This window comes from Lottia gigantea (assembly GCF_000327385.1).
Source record: "Lottia gigantea unplaced genomic scaffold LOTGIsca_6, whole genome shotgun sequence".
NCBI classification, from domain to species: Eukaryota; Metazoa; Mollusca; class Gastropoda; family Lottiidae; genus Lottia; species Lottia gigantea.
This window is the reverse complement of record NW_008710049.1, coordinates 5048853-5072816: the sequence shown is the minus strand read 5'-3', so window position 1 is coordinate 5072816 and position 23964 is coordinate 5048853. Positions and strand designations below refer to the sequence as shown.

Here is a 23964-nt window from a genome sequence, read left to right as displayed (position 1 = left end):
ATTCCAGTGGTATAGCTAGAAATCCACCAGGTAAAGTTCTAGAACAGTTGAAAATATTAAACAGTAATCTAAAGATAGGACAAATGTTATGTCGAAACAGAAACCCTGATTTCTTACTGGATGTCATTCAGAGACAGGTTGGTTGTCAACCTTTTTTTTATTGTGGTATATCTTTTTTGTTATTTATTTTAAGAAATAAGAAAATTTCTTGAGTTACATCATTATATTGATGTATCCAGACTCAATGCTCAATGTTTAAATGATTTAATGAAATTTAATGATGATCTGAAGTTTTGCTGGTAAAATGGAATAGAATTGTTTGCCTTCACTAATTATTGAGTTTGGGTCAATTTTGCTGTGTTTTTAGGAGCATGTAATGGTACTGAGAGTTCTGTATCATTTGATTCATTTTATTCTAGGGTACGTCTCAGTCTATGCCGTGGTTAGCTGAACTAGTAGAGTCTAGTGAAGGCTCATTAGATGTACTACCAATACAATGTTTGTGTGAATTTTTACTCCATGAAACTGAAGAAGAAGAAAATAAAGTAGAATTTTTATCAGATGATGATTCTATACGGGCTGATAAACAACGCAAAAAACAGGTGGAGTGTGGAGTGTTCGTTTGTCAAAAGCTCTATTGTTCTTGTCTTTCAAATAAAGATTCATCAGGTTTGAAAATGAATGGCAAATTGCAAAGTTTTATTCAGACAATTTGATACAATTTGTTATCTATTCAAAAATAATTTTTCAACTGATTTTGATTATTCATTTAGATTATATCAATCTTACCATTGTAGAATTGTCTTTATCATGTGGAATTAGCTTTTCGACCACCATTGCTAAAACAACTTTTTCTGACAAGGTTTTGTCATTTAGTTGATTGTTGTAGTGAGACTTCTCAATTAGACTTGCTTATTTGCTTTTGAACATAAGATATAAAATACAGATTTCTAATGAATAATGGCTAACTTGTTTCGTCTACTATATATAGAAAAGAATAAAACAACAACAACTACTAGGCAGACTCCAGGCTTTGGTTCATGATAAGAGTTCCGATTCCAGAACCATGTACGAAGTTTTAGATTATTTCTTACAACGTTTGTCATCAACACAGTCTAGTTCCAGAGCCCAGGCTATAAGGGTAGGTCACTCTTTGAAAATGACAAATATCCAAACCTGTGTGTTAACACTAGGAGACCAGTCCATGTAGTTGTTTGTTATGTTCTATAAAATATTTAACAAATCTCTATTTGAATGGTGTCTTTGCCTGATCTGCTATTATAAAATGACAAATTTTGATTAGCGTATGGCATACATGTACAATGTTCTTACAAATGAGTGATAGAAGATGTAATGTTTATTTCATTTTACATTGTAAAGCTTCTTTTTATTTTCTGCTTAGAGCAGTTCATAACCACTGTCTTATGATTATGAATATCCCCCTGTTTAAGAAAAGTTCGTCCTACTAATGATTTGTTTATCAACTCTACAGTATAGTTCTTTTTTTTCCAATCTAGGGTCTATCAATGGTGGTATCACGATCAGAATTAGATAAAGATGTTGCCATGGAAACAGAAGAAGAGGAGACAACTCATACATGGTTGTTGAAACATTTACCGTCTGTTCCACAGTTCCATGAGATCAAAGGTCAAACATGCTTAGCTTTACGCAGTGTAAGTTTTTGTTATCCTATATTTGAAATCAAAGCCTACATATTCAAGTTAAAGATAAAAGCAAAGGATTTTACAAAGATTTACTAATGGGCAATGTTTGCAATGTTCAAAATGATCCAAGTAACTGAATTGTTTTCATATGTGATTGATTGATTGCTTGTCGTTAATTACACTTCATATAAGTGTTATGATTATCTTTTTCCAAGATGCAGTGAATATTCCATGTACAAAAAGGGCTATTAATTTGAATTTTGGAAGTTTCAAAACTATATTGTTAACAGTTACTAATAGTTTCTGTGTTTTCAGGCGTGTCAGATAGAAACAAACCCTAATTTAATCAGTGCCTATATAATATTCCTGTCAAGATATGCTATGGATCAAACTTTACAAGATTTAGATAATCTAGCTCTGGTAAGTAGAGTTTCCTTTATCTTTGAACTTGCTTGACTCATGACATGATTGACTTAAAATAAGAAATCCTTAAATAGATACAATTTGAATATTATGATTTTATGTTTCTGTCAGTCACTTTAAATGTTATTGTGACACAATAGTTGGCATTAAATTGATGAACTTGAATTTTGAATCTACATCATAATCAATTTAACTACAATTTTGACTCAAATATCATGTATATGTCTTATGAATCAAAATAACGTTCAGAATTATTTGATTTTAGGACATGGCACAGTTAATAGTAGAAAGAACATCAATTATAAATCATATTTTACCAGCTGAAGGATCTAAACGAACTCCTATGGAAGATCAGACTCTAGCTGCTTTGATAGATCTATATATGAACTATCTTATCAAAGCTACAGAACAAGATAAAGAAGCTTATAACTGGGTAAGATTGATGACAGTTACATTTTGATACCTTGTATTATAAATTAAGGGGATGGGAGATGAGCTGATAAAAACATGAATTGAGACTTAATCCTGTCTATCAGTGTTCAATAATATTATCAAGTTATTTTTTTTCTTCTTTTAAGGTAGGAATCCTAGTTTTGTTTGTGCTCTGTTTTGATCAAATTTTTCTCTATTTGATAGTCAGATCCTAGCCAAAAATAGACATTTGAGGAAGTCAGTATGATAATAATACTTTATTAGACACCCAGTTGCACAGTGCAATCTTCCATATCAACAGCCCTCAGGTACCTGTTAAATTAATATGATGAAAAGTTATTTGGACGTTTGTTGTTATGTTTTCAGTCCAATACACAAGATCAGATCATCTTACAATGGCCATCAGGAAAATCAGCCACCATGCATATATTAGCTGTACACGCTATGATTATATTGTTGACATATGGTGCTCCTGAAGGTAGGTTTTATACCAGACTTGGTTATGGAATAGCTATGTATGTTATATATTTATATTACTCTACCTATGTTATAATCTAAAATAAATAATAGCTATACATGCTTATACTTCTGATAAATGGTGTTCCAAACAGTAGGTTTTCAGCACTATACATCTTGATAAAGTTATTTCAATAGTATCCAGAAATTCAAAATAAGGTGGGTACAGCTTTAAATGAGTGGAGCGTTATAACTTACTAACTCTTAATATCGAACAACAATCAGAGCACAATGGCAGACAACAAAATGTGATATTGGGTGTGTGTCAGTTTAGAGTTTTGGTAAAGTAACCAATTCCATTGTATTTCAGCTGAGCAGGATAAGTTCAATGATTTCCTGTCAATGTGGTTTCCAGAGAAAGGAACGCTACCGACAGCGTTTCTATTGGATACCTCAGAGGAAGCCTTACTGTTACCTGATTGGCTGAAATTAAAGATGATAAGGTCAAGTGTAGATAGACTAGTTATGGCTGGTTAGTATTGGTTTGTAAATAGGATATTGTACAGCGTCCTGTTTTTAACTCTATTCAAATGCCTAAACATTTTTCCATGCTAATCTTTTTGACTTGTATCATTGTTTTCTTCAAGAATGAGAAGTGTTTAGTAAAATGAAACTAGAGGGCCGTCAATTTCAGGATAGAGAGAGGAGACATATCATGCAGTGTTTTCCTTTATCTTTATCTGCCCAATAAACTACAGACCTGAAGGACCTAACGCCATACAAAATAAATAGTTTGTTTTATAGGCCTTTTTTACAAAAATCGGGGCAAAAGGGCGAATTTATTATGACTTATTCATAAGCGCCTTTTTAGATTTTCAACTGGTATAAATCAGAGCGAGCGAAAACATTTATTACTTATTTCCACAAATTTAATGTACATTTGATATTAAGGCAACAATCAGGCATTTTTGGGCCTGTAAAACAGATTATTTATTTTGTATGGCCTAAATCTGTTTTATTATTTTGTTATATTTTATGTTATATTTTAGCTTTAGAAGAATTGGAGCCTGCTCAACTATTACTGTTTATTCAATCATTTGGTATACCAGTGAGTAGCATGGGCAAGTTATTACAGTGTTTAGATCGAGCTATGGATTGTAACGCTGATAGTCTTCAACAGGCAGTGGTAGATAAATCATACATGGCCCAGCTAATAGAAATACAACATATGAGAGGTGCTCAGGGTGGTGATAAGTTCTACGAGTTATTGACTCAAACTAGTCCACGTAAACCAGGTATGTTATATTGATCACTTCTGTCAAAAACTCTTACCTGATCAATTGATGAGTTTTTGCAATATATTAAGTTGTGTTTAGTAGAAACCATGCCCAGGATTATTAATACCAAAAACAGTAAAATTAATGATATGGTAAAAACCATCCTACATTTAGTAAGATATTGTATTGATATTTGTCTTGAAATGGACAATATCAAGATTTATCAACATCACCATTTATTTTTTAATCCTATAGCTACTGGGTTAATGTATTATAAGTTCTTATTATTTATTTCACAGCAAGAAAAGTAAATGAGAGTATGGAAGAGGAAAAGACTGGAAGACCGTGGCTAATTAAATCAGATAGTTCATCCAGTCTTCAATATGGTCCTACAGAATTAGTTCATGTTTTACTGCAGATATTTTCAGAACAGAAATCATCACAATCAGATGCTATGAAACTTTTACAGAATTTAATCAAGGTATAGTTGAACTAAGATGATCTGCTAATGGTTATCTTTTTTATCGGCCCCAAATGAGCAAAATTAATTTTGCTTTACTATCATTTTCTTTGTTTTGTTGGACAGATTTTGGAAAGCAGCTTCAATTTGTGGAACATTATAAAACCTATTGGCTGTATTATATTGATGTAGTTGTTATTTGTGTACACTATATTTGAAAAATCTGGCGTTTTATAAAGCCTGATGTAAAATCTAAAATCTTAGTCAACCATTCTCCTTAAATATAGAGGCCCATATTTTATTTCTTTTTCCCTTCAACAAATTTTGTGACGAATTCTCTGCATTTGAAACCGAAAACATTATTAACAATGATAATTTCCAACAAAGAAAATGATTCAACCAATGAAATTCTCTGGAAGTCAAAGGTCTTTAACACTTGTAAGAATCTTTGAGCTGTACAGATTTTTAATTAAGGTTTTGAAAGTCAGCATATAGTTTAGTGTATGTTTTTATTTCAGACGATATCTATCAAGAGAGAGAAGACTTCTGAACTAATACAGGTCATATTGAAGGTATTAACATTTAAATTTTTATTAGAAATTGTTCTTGATTTGATGGAATATGCCGTGTGTGCTACAGACAGTCATATCTCTTGACAGTTATAGATAAAAGTATGTCCTAAATGCAAACTGCATGGGGTTTCTTGTCTTCTTTAGCCAAGTCAGGAACAGAAAAGAAGGCTTTATATCTTTTCAATTTCTTAATGGATGTTACCAAAATTTTGCACCATGTAATTCTTAGCTACAAACCTCCTCCATAACCATAAGCACATTAACAGCTCTGAACACCATAACATGTTTCTATTTTCAGATAGTCCAATCAGAGAGTGGTCCAATGTTTGTCAGTCAACTGTATAATTTATCATCTAGGTCTTGTCCCTTGTTTAAAATTATCATTTCTAAATTGGTAAGTATACAGTGGTTTCAACTTCATTATCAATCTGCATGTGTTCAGTTTTTCGATAATCTGCTACACTGGAATTTGTCTTGTAGAAAACAGATGTCAACTAATAGGTGAAATTATTATTCAATATTTCTTGGGATTCAAATTCAAAGTTTTCCATTTCAATGGACGTCTTTCTTTTGAAAGTGATACAGTGAAATTTACCGTTAGAATTGTTAACATTGAATTTTGTGCATACTTGTAGGGAAAAGGTTGTGGGATTCTCTCAGATGTCTTTCATAAACTGAGGCATAGTTACACAGGTCAAAGTTCACCCTTTTCTGCTGTGATTGGTCAGTATTTAAAAGGTGAAAGGTCACAGAGTGCTCCTGAAGCAACATCCTGTAAAAGTCCTGTTGATCCAGTCAAGTTTATTGCATGTAAGTACGTGTATAGGTAAACTTATAGAGTAGAAGCCAGAATTGTTATGATGATAATAATAAAAAATTATTGTATGTATAATATATGTTAAAAATGCAGAATTAAAATCTAATCAATTGAAAATATTAATGAAATTAAAAAATAAATTGTACAGTGCAGAAAAGTTGGATGAGGACTCCATTCCATTGTTTTTCATTCAGATTGAATATATTTTTAATGTATATTTACAGTTGTAGAGAAGTACAGTATAGAAGGCAGTGTGAAACTAGAAAGACTGGTAGATAAAACAATCAAACAGTCAATAGACTCATCCTCCCAGTCTTCTGCTAGTGATCTAGTCTACAATACTTTACTCCATTCACAACAAAGGTATGGTTTAAAACACCCGAACTATTATATTAGTAATTTGTCAACTAAAATGTAGACTGAACTGAACAGGTCAATACAGGTATGGACTGAAGAACCCAGACTCCCCTCAAGTAGGTACAGCACAAACTCCCCTTATTTTGTATCAGTTAAATTGTCAACAAAATCACAAACCTAATTCTATCTCAACCATAACCTAGAAGGACTGACATGTTGTTCAATGTATACGTAGACTGTCGTCAGATGTAGGCCCAGTTCAGGCTACATGCGTCAAGCATTCCTTGATATGGAACTGGCAAAACGCTGCATAACGCATAACATACAAGCCAAAATTACCGAAAATTAGATCTTTGAGAGTTACAATAAAGTGTCATTTGTTGTTTCAGAAACACCATTCCTGCATCAGCAGCCTCTCTGTTTATTGATTGGCTAGAATTATTAGAACCTGAGCTCATCCAATCAAATCCTACCTTACAAAAACAGTTGATATTTGCTAAGAAGATAACCAATGGGAAGAGCTGTACTAAGACTAAGAATCATCCGTATTTATTAGCTATGTTAACACATCAGAGTAGTTGGTCCACCCTCAATAGATGTATTAATGAACTATTAGATACAGATGCTGTAACCAGGTATATAGATAAACACAATAAGATCAGGATATTTATACCCTTCAGGTTCATTTCAAAACATAAACAAACATGTTATATTGACTGTTGATAAAACCATGCAAGTCTTGATGCTCTGACTATAATCTAGCCCAGTGAAGTCCCTAAATTTCGAAAGTGTATCTATGATTAGATACCAGGCACGTTCTCGCATATTTTGATAGTAATAATTTTCTGAGTACTCCTAGACAATGTTAATTTAGGCTGTATATAGTGTAGTCATCATATGAGATGTTTTATATATTGTAGTTGGAAAGTTTTTATTTTTCACAGCATGTGACTGGCTGTGACACATCAAATGTCCCCAAAGAAAAGTGCAAATGTCTCCACCTTGGACATGTCCCTGTTGTTGAAAATCTACGATCCAGCCTAGCAAATCTGGTTCTTCTTGTCATTAGAAATGATATTCAGAAGGGATATCGGGCATATTTAGGGCCAGAAACAAAAAAAACTCTAGATTCATGCCATTGTTAAACATTAAAATTTAACAAAAATTATTGTAATTTCAGCTATGACGCATCATCTGTGTTAGATTTTCTATGGGCATGTCTTCATATTCCTAAAATATGGCAGGGTAGAGACCAAACATCAAAAAGGGTAGGTTTTTATTGTAAAGTTTTACCGCAAAATGTTTGATCTTGCAATCAATAATTGTGATCTGAGCAGTTGTTTATTGAGTTAAACAAGGAGTCTAAAATAAGAATTGTTTTATAAAACATTCTCCCATTGAAACAAGGTGATACAACATCATGGGGGTGATTATCAATAAGTGAGCAATAATTTCCTTCCCTTTCAGAATGAGCTCCAGGATGATGTTCTTGGCTTAAACCAAAAACAGATTCTTACAGTGGTAGATTATATCATAGAGGAGGTGTTCACATCACATGACCAGAATTCAACCAATGAGAAACTAGATATGAGTTGCCGTATGGAGTTATTAGAAGCCTGTTTATGTCATGATGATACTAGAGTAAGACTAGTTGTACAACATATACAGAAACAGATAGCTGGTGATAGGTAGGTTTACCTTTAAAAGGGGTTTAATAGAGCATTTGACAGCGCCACATCTCTCCACCATGTTGTTTGACCCGACTGGATATCACAAATTCTCGAATTACCAAACCAACAGCACAGATCATCCAGTCGAACCAATCCAACTACCAACTACTACGACTACCAACAACTACCTTGTTTGCGATATCAGCATCTGCTGGAAGCGAATGTTAACTTGTTATCTACCAACCAACCAACAATTGACAGTAAAACAGCACAAAAGTTTTTTGTCATTTTCATTGAGCATTTTTCATGTTTTGCTCAAATCTATGTCATATTTTAATTTTGTTTTTTATTGGGTAATGAGATTTTTATCCACATTTAAACCATACAAAAAAATACACTGCAACAGTTATTATTTTGTCATGGGCTCCGGTGTTCGTTTTTCCAATGGCAGCTTTACTCAATCCTTTTGCTCAAATAGACAAATTTCTATGTAAAAATGTTCAAAGTTGTAATATTTTATTTTACATTTACATTCAGTACTAGTTGTATATTTTTTAGTCCTAAGAAAGCAGTATATGAGAAACTACTATTAGAACTTTATCTACAGTTTCCCTATCTACTATCATGGATATCTAATTCTCAACTCTTCTTATCTCAAGTTTATGAATCAGATAGAGGCAAGAGTCAGGTTAGTTATGTTTTTAACTAGTGCTGAGTAACTCCAAACATGTCATCACACAATACATATTCACAGATATAATCTGGGCCATAAAACAATATTTATCCTGATACGGGGTAATAGAAATAAGAAGGTGTGTTTTTCTAATGCATTTTCAGAAAATAACAGAATAATATAACTAATAGTTTATTATCGATGATAAATTACCTTACCAGGTTACTTATTCTCAAAATGATCTAAACGCTAGGATATCCAAAGTTCTTATCTTCTAAAACTATGTCTAAGATACCTGGCCAGCATTCTATTGGGAAACCCAGTCACAGATCGGTGTAAGGTGTTCTGGAATGGTTAGAAAACTCTGCCTTGCCAGTAACAATTGTTGAGCTATGTTATGATTTTTCTTTCAGTTGGATGTAATATCTCACCGGTTAATAACAGCTCTAGGTGAGGCTAAAGCTGGTAAAATGGCTGAAAGTAAGATGTATGATGCTAATATAGCTTGTCGTAAACTAGCTTCTGAACACCCTCTCTTAATACTCAGGTTAGTATTGGTGTTCAATATTAGACTAGTTGTAGTCCTAGACATCAGACAGATGTGTTAGAATGGCTGAAAAAGCCCTTTCAGAAAAAAAGTCACCTTGGAAAAAGAGCCATTCGGACAAAACTGACCTGGACTAAAGCCACCTGAACAAAAAGCTCTTTATTAAATTAGTAAAGAAGAAAATATTTTCCCCTATGTAAAGATATAAGTTGGTATTCCAATATGTTGTAGATAATAAATAACGGAACACAATTATATGGTATACTGTTCCTAAGTAGTATTTTACAAGACAATTTACTATGAAAAAATGAAATGAGGAAATATTGGAAAATTATGGATTATTTTACAATAAAATTGTGTTCTGTTGTTAAATCTGATCTCTACCTCTAAATGTCACTCTAAGATTATTGTGGATTTTGAACTTTCAAAATTGACACAAAGAAATTTGGAATTATTTCAGCATTTTCTTCTTTTCATTGCTCAATTACAAAAATAAATTTAAATTTTGTCATATTAACCTTTCTGCTTACAGTATTTCATTATAACTTTATCTGATCTGTGTTAGTTTTTTGTTTGTAGGTTCACAGAAAAGTTAGGTTTCCTATGATAATATCTCATATCTGATACTTTCATTTTATTGAGTCTGAAATTCTGAAATGCATTAAATTGAAATGAAGTTATGTAACTAGAAATTTTGTTGATCAAAACATGAAAGAGTGCATCATGATTCTTCCAGCTTGTTGACAAATAATACAATTCCCTATTCACTTGAATTTGTATGACAAATCTTCTAAACTTCTACTAAACAACAAGATTAAATTCACTACTGAATACAACTCAGACATATCACATCAGATTCAATAGAAATATTCTTCAGGGATTGAGAATGCTTCAATTTGACAAAATTACATTTTCAATTGCAGACAGTTACCGATGATAGCAGCTTTATTACAAGGGCGTACAGCATTAAATTTTACAGAGTTCCGTAACCAGAATTATTTACTGTTATTCTCCCATGTATTGGGTATATTAGATATTCTACAACCTCATATATTTAACTGTCAGATATCAGCTCTACAACTTATCTATGATGCTTATTTTAATCTTATTGATGTAAGTTATTTTAATATGGATTATATAAGAACTGTTGATTATATAACCTAGGGTCTTTGATTTACTGTTTTCACAGTCAACAACATATGGCTCATGTCCTGATATTGCATAGTTCAGTTTGGAATACGGCATTTGCCATCTTGCACATCAGAATTTAACATTTTTCAACCCTTTTATTCCCTAAGTAGGTCATCTGTTAAGTGTTATATTATATATAGGGTTAGTTTTTTACCCTTTTTGACAGTCAGCCACAAAATGTTCCAGGACCTGAAGGTTTGGAATCAGGTACTTGCTGACTTGCATCTCAGAAATTAACATGGCAGATATCATATACTTTACCCTTTACCTATTTAACCCTTCTGTCTGTGGGTGGTGGTATTGAAATACTTCATTCCATTGGAATACATGTAATCACAAATTTAGCAAATGGTTAGAAAACAATTGATTGTATTGCTTGAAATAAATGTGATAGTCTGTCTGGTTTGACTGTAGACTTCCTGTCTGAATTTGACAGCCATTGGGTATTTTTTCTTTATTTTCAATCATGTTCAGAAACATGTGAAGATATTTGAATTTGTTATTGTTGATGGATTTGATTGGGACTGAACTATTATCTTATTTTCTCTTATTTTCAGAAACATGGTAAAGATAATCGACAACTGGGAGGATTGATTGTAAAATTTATTTCTTTCTTACAACATTTTGTTAGTTTTGATTCATCGAAAGCAGGAAAAATATTACAGAAATATGTCAACATTTTAAGGTAAGTTGATTCAAATGACAAGTATATTCAATTTTTTCACTTCGAGTTTGACAAACCCTACAGGTAAATATGACCCAATAAATATATAACAGTCACATTGAGGCAAATTATTGTCGAATAATTACCAAGCTTCAAGTTTAAAGGTGCATTTTGCTTTTTTCAATCAGTTTTTGTTGTTTGGAGCGTGAAATACAACAAACTGCATAGTCAGATTACTGGCTTTCCATTCTTATATACAAGTTTATACCATTTGTAATTCCAGCGCTGTATCACAAGCCTATCCTAGTATATCAGAACTAAAAGCCTTGTTAGCCAGTTTAACATTACCACCTCACAGTCAGAATGAGGCTAGCGAGGTTCGGGAGAAATCACCAGCTATAATGTCAACTCTACATTCTGATACTTTATGGACACCAGCCCAGCTCGCTCCTTTTTTAAAGAAATTTAGAAAAGGATCTTTAGACGGTGGGTGTTTCATTATTGAAGTCTGATTAAAGATTGCAAAATGGCCCGTGTCTTTAAATGCTTTAGCTTCCCTTTAGCACAGAAATATTTAGAGAGAAATATTAGGGAATTTTATTTTAACTGCAGAAAAGCCTTCAATATTTGACTAAACATATGGTGAGAGACAGATTACTACCAGGTGGAAAAATATAGAATTATTTGTTGTATTCTTGATATGACATAAGTATATTGAAAATGTTTGAGAGACTACCCAGATATATATTTGATTGTAGTAAAATATTTATATTTCAGAAGTGCTACAGGTATTACATGATTTAGATGAGACTAGTAAAAGAAGAGTTGAAGTGTTGGCTCATTTTGAGGTAGGTTGATAAAACAGTTAAACCATAGCCTATACACAATTCTTTTAGTGATACACTGAATATCTTTCAATATATCTTGTCTTTATGAATAAATTAATATACCTTGTGTCAAATGAATACCAAGCAAATTGTTTGAAGTAAAATTTGAAGTCTGAATGTTCACACTATTTCTGAAAAGATATAAGCTTATTGCCTACAAATATCAACTCATCTCTGCTCAGAGACCATAACTCACTTAGAAACTAAAACTCACACAGAGACCATAACTCACTCAGAGACCATAACTCACTCCGAGACCATAACTCACTCAGAGACCATAACTCACTCAGAGACCACAACCACTCAGAGACCACAACCCACTCAGAGACCATAACTCACTCAGAGACCACAACTCACTCAGAGACCACAACTCACTTCGAGACCATAACTCACTCAGAGACTAAAACTCACTCAGAGACCAAAACTCACTCTGAGACCATAACTCACTCAGAGACCATAACTCACTCAGAAGCATAACTCAGAGACCATTACTCACTCAGGGACCACAACTCACTCAGAGACCATAACTCTCTCAGAGACCATAACTCACTCAGAGACCATAACTCAATCATAGACTATAACTCAGAGACCACAACTCACTCAGAGACCATGACTCTCTCAGAGACCATAACTCACTCAGAGACCATAACTCACTCAGAGACCACAACTCACTCAAAGACCAAAACTCACTCTGAGACCATAACTCACTCATAGACCACAAATCACTCAGAGACCAAAACTCACTCAAAGACCAAAACTCGCCCTGAGACCATAACTCACTCAGAGACCACAACTCTTTCAGAGACCATAACTCATCCATAAGCATAACTCAGAGACCATTACTCACTCAGAGACTATAACTCACTCAGAGACCACAACTCACTCAAAGACCAAAACTCACTCTGAGACCATAACTCACTCAGCGACCATTACTCACTTAAAGGGTTCCAAATATGTTTTCATAATATTGCAGAGCCTGGCCTCCCCTTATCTATGAATCTGCCAAACTCTGTTGCTCTTTGCTGTAAGTTTGTTACCTAATCTCATATCACAAGTTGATATATAACACTATAATAACATATAATTACATATGATTTCATAAGACTAACAGGATATTGACTGTTTGTTGCCCAGTAACCTCGCCCAGTAATCTCGGGTTAAGACAAAGAGCACCTGATACCTACTAAATTTCCCTTGTTTGACGAAGGAATTAGAGGGAAATCGTTTTCTCATTGTTACATGCGGGTCTACATACTTGGTTTATGATGTATTGATGGTTACTAGTGACGCACATGATTCGTGTTGCAGGAAACACTTCAGGGGACACAGCCAGACGGTGAACATCTCTTTAATTTGACTAGTAATTTGTATAAATTGAATATTTTTTTTGTATATAGAATATTATTAAATATCTGCTCTGTATTGTCACTGATATACCAATATGGTGTTTGTTTTTGATTTAATGTAGGGATGAACTAGATGGAAGTCTGATTTAAATGAGAAGTTTTCTATTTGGTATTTGGGATACTGTGCACATCGTTTTGCACCAATATTCCATTGAGCTTCTATGGTTTTTACAGTTCCACTAAAGCTATGTGTTTTATGAAGTCACTATCACAAAGGTTCTTATAATATCAGGAGCAGATTCAGCAAAAGTGACATCATAAAAGATTAGTTTGAGTTGAATTGCAGAAACAATGTAATTTTTCAAAAACAGATTATTATAAGTACACAGAACTAATAAGACTAAAATGTCCATGGTAAGCTGTGAACATTATACAATTAGACTGACCTCTGAAAATGGTGATCTATGTGATCCATGTCCTTATAAATGATACCCTGATCAAATTTAAAAATGAAGTTAATTTTGTTCTTTTTCTATTTGAAGCTTACTCTCAAAGCTACTTTAAGGATCTTAGTTGTATTTGTGGAAGAATTGTCAGATGAAATCTGTAGATCTTGACGTATGAAAGGTAATGGTGTAAATAAGCTAAATTCAGATCTGAGTAATGTCTGTGAGACATGATAAGGGTCAATTTATAATTTTACGTTGATTTATCCCCTACTCTCTTTTGGTATTACTGTGTCAATCATGGGGAGAAAACCTGCAATTACTAATCAGAAGCCAAAGACCAGTGTCTTGATTGTACCCAATAGTCAGAGGTTAATTAGTGGTCTAATAAATATAATTATATACTAGCTAGTGTTAAAAATCAATGTATTTCAATAGGATGTTAGTAATAGTGATAATAGTGAGAATATACCACTATAGTATTTTATTCTTGTCTTTTATCTGGGTCTCTTTTTGACTTGTTTTAGAGTCAGTTAGATCTCTTTTTATTTTTGATTCTTATTGAGTCGGATCTGACCAACCGTATTGGGCCCTTTTTGACCAAACTTATTGGCTCCTTTTGACCAAACTTATTGGGTCCTTTTACCTGCCGACCTTTTCAGAGCAACTTAGGTAGCGTTCACTGGCGTTCACTAAACTACAAACCAAGTTTCAATATATCTTTGTAAGTAGATCGTCATAGGTTTTTATTTTGATACTTTTTATTCCATTTTTACCACTTGCATCTGATTTAATTACAGATAGGACTAGTGTCAGTATGATTTTACTAATAGCACAGTTTAATACAGTCAATGAGCCCATTTCAACAAACAATTCCTTAATTTTATTGAATGCCCATCAACCTTTGATCATGTATTCACAGATCAGGACTCTTGTATTGGTTTGATATAACTAATAAAATAGTTTAATAAGAGGCAATGAGGCCAATTGTACTTACCATTCCTTTTATTGAATCACCATCAATCTTTGAAAATCTGTGAGAATGAAGAGTAAAAATTGTTAAAATATCAGTATTTCTTTTGCTAGATCATGTAATTTAGTCGTTATAGTGTGAAGCTGACTGGTGATTGAGGGTTATTGATGGAAAATGGATGACTCTAAAGCATGATATCTTCCGTTACGAAATGCGATTTATTTATATTTGATTGAGCTTTACTAGCGTTACTTCTCAATGGTAAACTGACAAAAACCCATCTTATTTTGATCAGCACGTGTTTGAGATATATAGAATTTATAATTAGGTCAGTGGGTTCCGAATTGGGGTTAAATTCTCTTTAATTCTCTTCTATTCTCATTAATTCTCTTATTTGGACTAAAACTGGGGAGTTTGTTTGATTGGGTTGAGAATATTATATGCAAATTTAATTAAAAAAAAAATACTTTCCTTAATCCCTTAAAGGATATTAAATCTATTTTCAGGCCAGTTGATTTGAAATTTGGTTTATGATTCTCATGAATTCTAATTCAAGTTAATAAATTGTACAGCCAAAAGATGCAATTTGATAAAAACACAAGTTGATGACAATGAATCTTTTATCAGACCAGTTGTTACAGGGTTAAAATTTCAATATTCAGACTAAAAGGCAAGGGTTGAAATGTTTTGAACATATGAGCACCACTAACATGGAAATGAAATGAAATTCCAATGTCTCATGAGGTCACTAGATTAAGTTTAGAGAATTCTGTAGTATTATTGTTAATGCAGTGCTGGACAAGTAGCACATCATCTTCAAATGATGTTTGGTGTGAATTTTGTCATCTGTGGTAATGTGGAAAATATTTAGATATTTCTGGCCCCTTGATGCAGTAGCTCAACTCATAGCCGAACAATGGTCAGATAAGAGATTTTATATCTTTATGTTTTGATTTAGATCTGATCTTAGATAAGTCCAGATGACAGATATAATACATGTTAAGATGTTGAAATAGAGTGGAAGCATTTCAGAATTACGCTAATGAGTAAAGGAAGTACTGAACAGATGAGATAAGTCAATAATGAAAAAAGACAATAGTAAATTAAGGTGCGGTAAAATAGTTTATGACACTCATTTCCAATTATCAATATCTAATTATTATTTTCTTCATGGTTTTTTACACATTCCACAATTTGAAGTTAGACACTATCAACCAGTTTCTCAGACTTAATCACCCATTTATTTTATGAACTTTTACATTCAATAAGGGTTCGTACAAATCTTGGATCTGGATCCAGGAAAATCAGGGAAAGGGAGCGTCCCCTGTAAAACCGTTATCATGTGTTTAGATTCTTTGTTGTCTGATTTCTTTCAGTTGTTAGTACAATGGAAAAACCTGAACTTGCTGATTTAACAAGAAAAGATTTGACCTTTCTAAAGACCATTATTTTTAAAACTAAGTTCATAGTCACATATACTTCTGAAAATAGGACTCCAGTTGCTAATACAACAGAAAAACCGAATTCTTAAATCCAAGTCCATAAGAGTACCCCAAAAATAAGGATGTAAAAATGAGTGGTTTCTGTATTATTTGATTAGGGGTTGATTTATTGTAACTGTTTGTCAGCTGATAGATTCTGTCTTTTTGAAGAATGATTTTCACACTTAAAACTGGGTTAGTTAAATCTTGTTAATGAATTGTTTTTGAAAATTGACAGTTGAATTTGACAGAGCCATTTTTTTATACTTCCTTCTGAATAATTGGGATGTACTACCTCAATTTATTTTGTAAGTTTCTCGTCATTGATGGATAGATTTTGGTTTTTAAAAAGGTCATGTCAAGGTTTTTCTTTTCTGTATTTTCTGTTTAACTAAAGTCTGTACATGATAGCTGATTACCAGTCTGACTTAAAGGGACAGGTTCTTCATCTGTTTGACCAATCGTATCTGAGTGTCAGAAATGGGAATTTTTTTAGCTATCCAAATCAGTAATAGCGTTCACAGCTCACTGTTAAAATTTGAACCTTCAAATCCATGTTTATGAAGAATTATCTGCGTTTGAAAGTTAAAAAAATGACATGCTTTTATTGAATCTCTGTCATAAAAAATAAGAGACATGTATAGAAATAGAAAATTAAAATCCTTATATTAATATGAAATAATGCAATTTTTGTACATTTCTAGTTCTTTTGAAGACTATTACGTGTATTCAAGACTCAAATCAAGCCCTGAATATGGCGAATCTGTCCCTTTAAGAATTACTAATTCTGAGTGAATTTACAGTCTCAAGCTTTCATCATTGGTCTTACCTGGTGTCATAACTAGACAACATAATCTCTATATATTATGACATCAGGTAAGTCCACTGATGAATATATACTCATTTTGGAAACCATCCTGGAGCTTATAAGATTTATTTTCATTATTTATTTCCCATATCATATAAATCTGATCCATTTATAGAATGAAATGATTTAAATATCTTTAAGTATAAATAAAATAACATGATTTTTTGTACAAATCTGTTTTATACAGATATAAAAGGTGAATGTTACTCAAAAGAGTCTGATTATTCAAGTCTATTCCATCTTGTGGCCCTTTCTGATTAATACAAATTATGAAGTTTGGGTTAACCAGAAGGTAATTATCAAAGTCTAATTTGCTTTTTTGGATATCAACTGCACATTATTAGAACTTATAAGGTACTTTTCCTTCATTGATATATACATCCTATTAGCAATTTTCAGCAAGTTTTAGCATATTTTCAATCTGGTACATACTCTTTAAGTTATGAAAGAGATTCAAACTAATGTTAAACAGTAAGTAAAGTAACCTTCACATGATAAAATGTTAATGTCATTATTAGACCACCAGGGATACACATCATTGCAATATATCATACTTATTAGTTTACCATGTTTACATGTTGGAGACCCATCTTCACAATAAAATGTCAAGCTATTACCAACTTTGTCTTATACCTTGACTGGAATAGACAACTTTCTTGTACCACAGTTTGTAAATGCAACAATAAGGTCGGATTGTATGTTAGCCAATAGGGCAAATCAGTCCTCTATAGGTAATCAGTAAACCATATGTCATAATATTTATAGTCTGTTTGTCAAGGGCTATGGTTGGCTTGTTCACTAGTCGCTGCATTTAGCGATTCAAGAATAGTGGTTAATACAGTCAAGTTATAAGACTATATTCCTTATACCTTGACATTGTGAAGACGGTAGGAAACCAGATCTAGATGCTTATGACGTCAAGATAGATAAGAGACAAGAGGTGTAGTTTAATAAAATTGGCTGGTATACAGTTACTATGATTGTTGAAGTCTTGTTGAATCATGAAGATCATCAGTTGACAGTGCAGAATAATGTACTATATTTCTGAAGTATTTGTTACTGTGAACCTAATTAACCTTAACACTACTAATGTGTTAGTACTAATGTGATGAAAGTGTTATATTTGACCTAAATGATATAGTCGCATAGGGATTTGTGTCCCTTGACATAAGATGGCTCATTAACTGTATTTCCACTGTGGGAAAAAGTCAGCTTTTAGTTAGCTGTTGTGTGTCTCCACACGGCAAATCGCTGAACTGTTGTGGTTTTGCGTTTGCAATTTATCAAGGCCCAAATAAAAGCTAGCTCACAGCAGACTTTCACTTTATTCAGCGGAAAGGTAATTCTGCAATAGAGGCATGCTGATCTTCCCTTCCCTTAACAGAAACAAAAACAACATTTGGACTTTCTTGAAGGGTTTATTGGCTTTAGGTGCTGTCAGTTCGAATCCTGATTACACTTTCAGTGCTTCCATGAGTCGACTGGTGTTACCCCCTAATACCAAATACCAAATCCACAATTCCAAAAATTCAATTCTCTTCCTATAATACCAGATTATTAATGATGAAGAAAACTAGAGATATTAGACGGCTAACTTATTAAACACAATGACAGTCTGTACTTTCATGATACAATGCCACAAACTCTATTCCCTATCAACAGGCTCTGCCAGATGATTGTAATCACTAGGTAATCTGGATAAGATTTTTGTGTCAGACAGTGAGACTCTCATGCTTCATTTAGATAGGAAAATTCTAGGTTTGTATCCCTTTGATTTGATTTATTATTTGATAAAGATGCTGATGTTTGATAATGAATTCTACAGTATCCTTGTTTCCAAGTCCACTGGGAAATTATTGGTTTGAGAAGTTATTTATGCTAGCATCATGTATAATTGGTTTAGGTATTGACCTACAGGTATTGACTCTATACTATGATCATTTCAGATTTACTTATATGATACTCAATATCTGAAATATTAATACTTTTCATTTGAATTTACTTGTCATATTACAAGTTACAAGTTTTACAGTTATATTGTATAAATTAGCACTATAATACTAATATACTGCTGATACAGAGGTACCAGTTATATTACTCCTGGAAATCAGCACAACAATAATGTTGTCTCGTCTTAGTCAAAATAAAGCCTGATGAACCCTTTTGAGAAACAGGTGGCATAGCAATGTTGAGAACTATAGAGTTTTATTTTTAATTGGCATAGCAGCAAAATATATCTTAAGACATCAGGGCCATAAATTAAGCTTCCTTCTGAAACTTGAATCAATTTTGTACCATGTAATACTCAGCTTCAAGGGGGCTGCCAATGAGTAACTTCCTTCATCATAACTTACAAATTTACCACTTTTGATTTACTGAGTCCAAATAAGTCAAAAGGAGAACTTTGTTCCTGCTTCATAAAAACGAGAATTTTAGTGTTCAACAATAAATGGAATCTTAGGAATTCAATTTTGGTTTTTCTAATTATTTCAGTAGTTTTACGGACTTACTTTGAGTAAAGAATTTGATGGCAGCTCCATCACCATAACAGCCCAGGGAAATCAGATCTATTGCAAAATAAAGTGAGGTCAACATCCTGTCTCATTTACCATTAATTCAGTAATACAGTCTCATCATTAACAATGTGAACCCATAAACAAACCTCTTATAACAAGATTATAGGTGTTAACCAATCAAACAGCTTGTTATAATTGTTCTAATATGTTGACCAATGAGACAATGGCTTAGAAATTAGTAACGTTAGCCTTGAACTTACAGTTTGAATACTGAAGGCTATGTCCATGAATGTAAATTTGTATTGTACTGCCCTTTGCATCAAACATGTGTTTAAAGGGACAGCTGCACCCTTACCAATAATACTTTAGTCTCAAAAACGGAAATTTCATAGCTCTGCCAATCACTAATGGTGTTCACAGCTCACTGTCAAAATTTGAGCCTTCAAATCCATGTGTGTCCAGAATTATCCACTTTTGAATGTTAAAATGATGACTCATCATTTTAATATACTCTGTGATATATAGAAAAGACATATTATAGAAATAGTGAGTAAAATTCCTAGTTTGTAGTATTTTTAAAAGAAATTATGTGATTTTGTAACATTTCTAGTACTGAAGATTATTTACATAATATACAAGACTAAAATCAACCCCCCAAATTGCACATCTGTCCCTTTAAATTTGGTAATTTCTTGATATCTTGTCCAAATAAATTCTCCAAAATGAATTATTAACTATATGAACTCTCTAAGACGGCCAAGATAACATTCCTAGTTGAAAAGTAGTATCAGGTATTCTGAAAGAATGAATGTTAATTTGATTTATGCTTCTAGATAATAAGTACATGTGACTGTTTGTAGTTCTAGCAGTTGCTGAAAGCTGTTTATCTCCCGTCTTTGTCTATTTCAGAGTGAACTACAGAAGTTGATGTATGATAGACCTACCTCTTGCTAACTATTTTAATATTAATTATCTCATTGTATATTTCAGAGTTAACTACAGAAGTTGATGTATGACAGAGTTACCTCTTGCTACTATTTTGATATTAATTATCTCCCCTGTTTGTATATTTCAGAGTGAACTACAGAAGTTGATGTATGATGTCAATGATAAATGTAGAAATACAGCCTTCACTTTAATAATGAGACACATTCGACAAAACCCTAGGTACAGTATAGAATATTTCAGTGTGTAAATTATTGAACAGGCCAATATACAAAGTATGATTTCGAACAGTTATGTAATTTTCAAAAATAGTGAAACGTGCTCAATGGTGGAAAAAAATTCAATTTGTTATGTTCTTGACAATGTGAAAAATCTCTCATGTTGAAGAGCCAATCCGAAGTTGTTTTTTTTTAGCGTGCATAGGCCAGAAGCTTTCTTCATTTCATACAAGTTATTTTAGCTGGGACATGATAAAATGATTCAATTTACTTCTGGAATTAGATAAACTTGTCTATTATTATACTGACAATATTGACATGTAAAATTATTATCTGATAGAGAGTTAGGGTGATATAACCTGTCTGACAGCTTGTATTTTATAATGTCACAGTGTTTGACACAGTGGAACCCAGTGGTATTTACAGTTGTATCATGTACTCTTAGCTCTCCAGTCAATGTCTATTAACATGCTGTATTTCAAAGTGCTAAATGTCACATTCTCATCCTTCCAGAGCACTTGATGCCACTCCACAATTGGGTCTGTCAATGCCTGGATGAGACTATCACTTGAGCATTGTTTACTTTGATGATATCAGATGCTCATCTGCTTGGAACATTTGATGTCATTCATTAAAGAGACTATAAACAAACCTTATTTAGTTTGAGATTTAAAGTAGTAATTATTTAAACAGAAGGCACTAGGGTTTTTTTCACTCCAAGATTTGTCTTTATAACTTGACATCCTATTCAGAAAAACTAACTAGTAATATTTATATTATATTTTATAGAAGATGTAGTGAGTTTGTTCCTGTATTCTTACAATGTATTGAAAGTCGACATCCTGATGTTATTCAGTCAGCTTTAACTAATCTGGCAGAGTTTACTGTCCTAGCTCAAGGTGAGCCAATTGAAAATATATATCAGCTAATTTCTGATTTAAAGGACTATTTAAAGAGAAGTCTTGTTGAGTCTAGTGCTAAGTATTGAGGTGTTCCAGACAAGTGAATGAGTACTATTTTGTAACTGTAACCTGAATATTTGATCTCAGAACATAATATATGCATTCCATTTTATGTACTATTGATACCTGTCTTTTATAGTGTTCAGATGACATGTCAATTGCATAATGTTATAGACTGGGGATCATATGCCTTTAATCTGAACAATTTAATCAGTAGAGTTGATATGGATACCTTAAGCTGGAACCCTGAAGCATGCACAACATATACATTACTTCAAAATGATTTTTAAAAATCATGGCCATATTAAAATGCAGCGTGGAAGCAAGAAATGTGAATGTTATGATGTATTACAATTGTAGTCTTGTATATTATATATATTTTCTGTTTCTTTTCAGATCATGTCCATACCATCTTACAGAAGACATTTCTAGTGGGAGTCAAATCTAACGTTGAAACTAGTAGTTATATAAGCGAGACTATACAGTTACTTAATCTAGAAACAGCTCAAACATAGACTACAGCATCTTCAGCAACTATACACTGCTCTACTGGTTGGTTGGTAGATGCCAAGTTTAAATCTGTATCCAACAAACTGATATCGCAGACTGGGTAGTTGTTGGTATTCTTGGTAGTTAATGATACTTTCCTAATGTTTGGTTGGAAGCTGGCAGCAATGTGTTTGTTGGTTGAATTGTAGATAACATGCTTCCAGCTAACTGATATTGCAGACTAGATAGTTGTTGGTACCTGTGGTAGTTGGTACCAGGATCAATTGTATGGTTCAGTACTGTTGAGTTGGTAATCGATGAATCTTCAGATCTGGTCATATCCAATGATATGGTAGTGAGACCTACTAGCTAGATTAACTTGATCTTTTTCTACCATCAGAATGCTGCATGTCCTGTTATTTGTTCGATATATTTTATATAAACTTGAAATAACTATAAATGATAAAATTTTGCAGCATTTTACTATCAAGCCGATACAAGTGGATTGGCCATTGTTGCTGCTCTGTGACATTGTTGCGGCTCTATGATATTGTTGCGACTCTATGATATTGTTGCGACTCTGATATTGTTGTGGCTCTATGATATTATTGCGACTCTGATATTGTTGCGACTCTATGATATTGTTGCGACTCTGATATTGTTGTGGCTCTATGATATTATTGCGACTCTGATATTGTTGCGACTCTATGATATTGTTGCGACTCTGATATTGTTGTGGCTCTATGATATTGTTGCGGCTCTATGATATTGTAGCGGCTCTGACATTGTTTCGGCTCTACGATATTGTAGTGGCTCTGACATTGTTGCAGCTCAGTTATTGTAGCGGCTCTGACATTGTTTCGGCTCTATGATATTGTAGCAGTTCTGACATTGTTGCGGCTCTATGATATTGTTTCGGCTCTGACATTGTTTCGGCTCTGATATTGTTTCGGCTCTGATATTGTTGCAGCTCTGAAATTGTTGCGGCTCTATGATATTGTAGCGGCTCTGACATTGTTTCGGCTCTACGATATTGTAATGGCTCTGACATTGTTGCAGCTCTGATATTGTAGCGGCTCTGACATTGTTTCGGCTCTATGATATTGTAGCGGCTCTGATATTGTTGCAGCTCTGATATTGTTGCAGCTCTATGATATTGTAGCGGCTCTGACATTGTTTCGGCTCTGATATATCGTTGCAGCTCTGAAATTGTTGCGGCTCTATGATAGTGTTGCGGCTCTATGATAGTGTTGCAACTCTATGATATTGTAGCGGCTCTGACATTGTTGCAGCTCTATGATATTGTAGCAGCTCTGAAATTGTTGCGGCTCTATGATAGTGTTGCGGCTCTATGATATTGTTGCAACTCTATGATATTGTTGCAGCTCTGATATTGTTGCAGCTCTATGATATTTCCATCATCTTGTCCAAAACAGCCTACTTCCCTGTCATCTTGAAATCTTCTTGGTTTAAAAATCATGTTTGGACAGATAAGAACTTGACCCTGCTTTTATAATGAGCTTGAATGGTAAGAAGTAATTTGTAATTGTAACTAAAGAAAATCGAAAAATAAAACATTAAGTGACAAATCCTGTGTAGTTTTCAAGTACATATTTGAGTCCCTTTAGTG

The 23964-nt window shown here is 33.2% G+C and overlaps 1 protein-coding gene across 1 annotated transcript in view; it reads left to right on the top strand.

Moving 5' to 3' along the window:
• Window positions 1-22360, top strand: part of LOTGIDRAFT_107278 (hypothetical protein) — a gene marked incomplete at both ends in the record, with an annotated part of 39935 nt that extends 17575 nt beyond the window's left edge. The window contains 26 exons of the mRNA XM_009064047.1: window positions 8-137; window positions 420-602; window positions 992-1141; window positions 1518-1673; window positions 1980-2084; window positions 2353-2520; window positions 2886-2997; window positions 3346-3507; window positions 4025-4261; window positions 4552-4733; window positions 5252-5340; window positions 5691-5905; window positions 5927-6058; window positions 6326-6503; window positions 6848-7093; window positions 7639-7726; window positions 7926-8146; window positions 8687-8816; window positions 9215-9352; window positions 10276-10461; window positions 11097-11224; window positions 11487-11689; window positions 11981-12051; window positions 20796-20887; window positions 21673-21782; window positions 22242-22360. Of these exons, the coding sequence (XP_009062295.1) occupies window positions 8-137; window positions 420-602; window positions 992-1141; window positions 1518-1673; window positions 1980-2084; window positions 2353-2520; window positions 2886-2997; window positions 3346-3507; window positions 4025-4261; window positions 4552-4733; window positions 5252-5340; window positions 5691-5905; window positions 5927-6058; window positions 6326-6503; window positions 6848-7093; window positions 7639-7726; window positions 7926-8146; window positions 8687-8816; window positions 9215-9352; window positions 10276-10461; window positions 11097-11224; window positions 11487-11689; window positions 11981-12051; window positions 20796-20887; window positions 21673-21782; window positions 22242-22360 (3931 nt within the window). The remainder of the gene's footprint in view (window positions 1-7; window positions 138-419; window positions 603-991; window positions 1142-1517; window positions 1674-1979; window positions 2085-2352; window positions 2521-2885; window positions 2998-3345; window positions 3508-4024; window positions 4262-4551; window positions 4734-5251; window positions 5341-5690; window positions 5906-5926; window positions 6059-6325; window positions 6504-6847; window positions 7094-7638; window positions 7727-7925; window positions 8147-8686; window positions 8817-9214; window positions 9353-10275; window positions 10462-11096; window positions 11225-11486; window positions 11690-11980; window positions 12052-20795; window positions 20888-21672; window positions 21783-22241) is intronic.
• Window positions 22361-23964: the final 1604 nt, after the last annotated feature.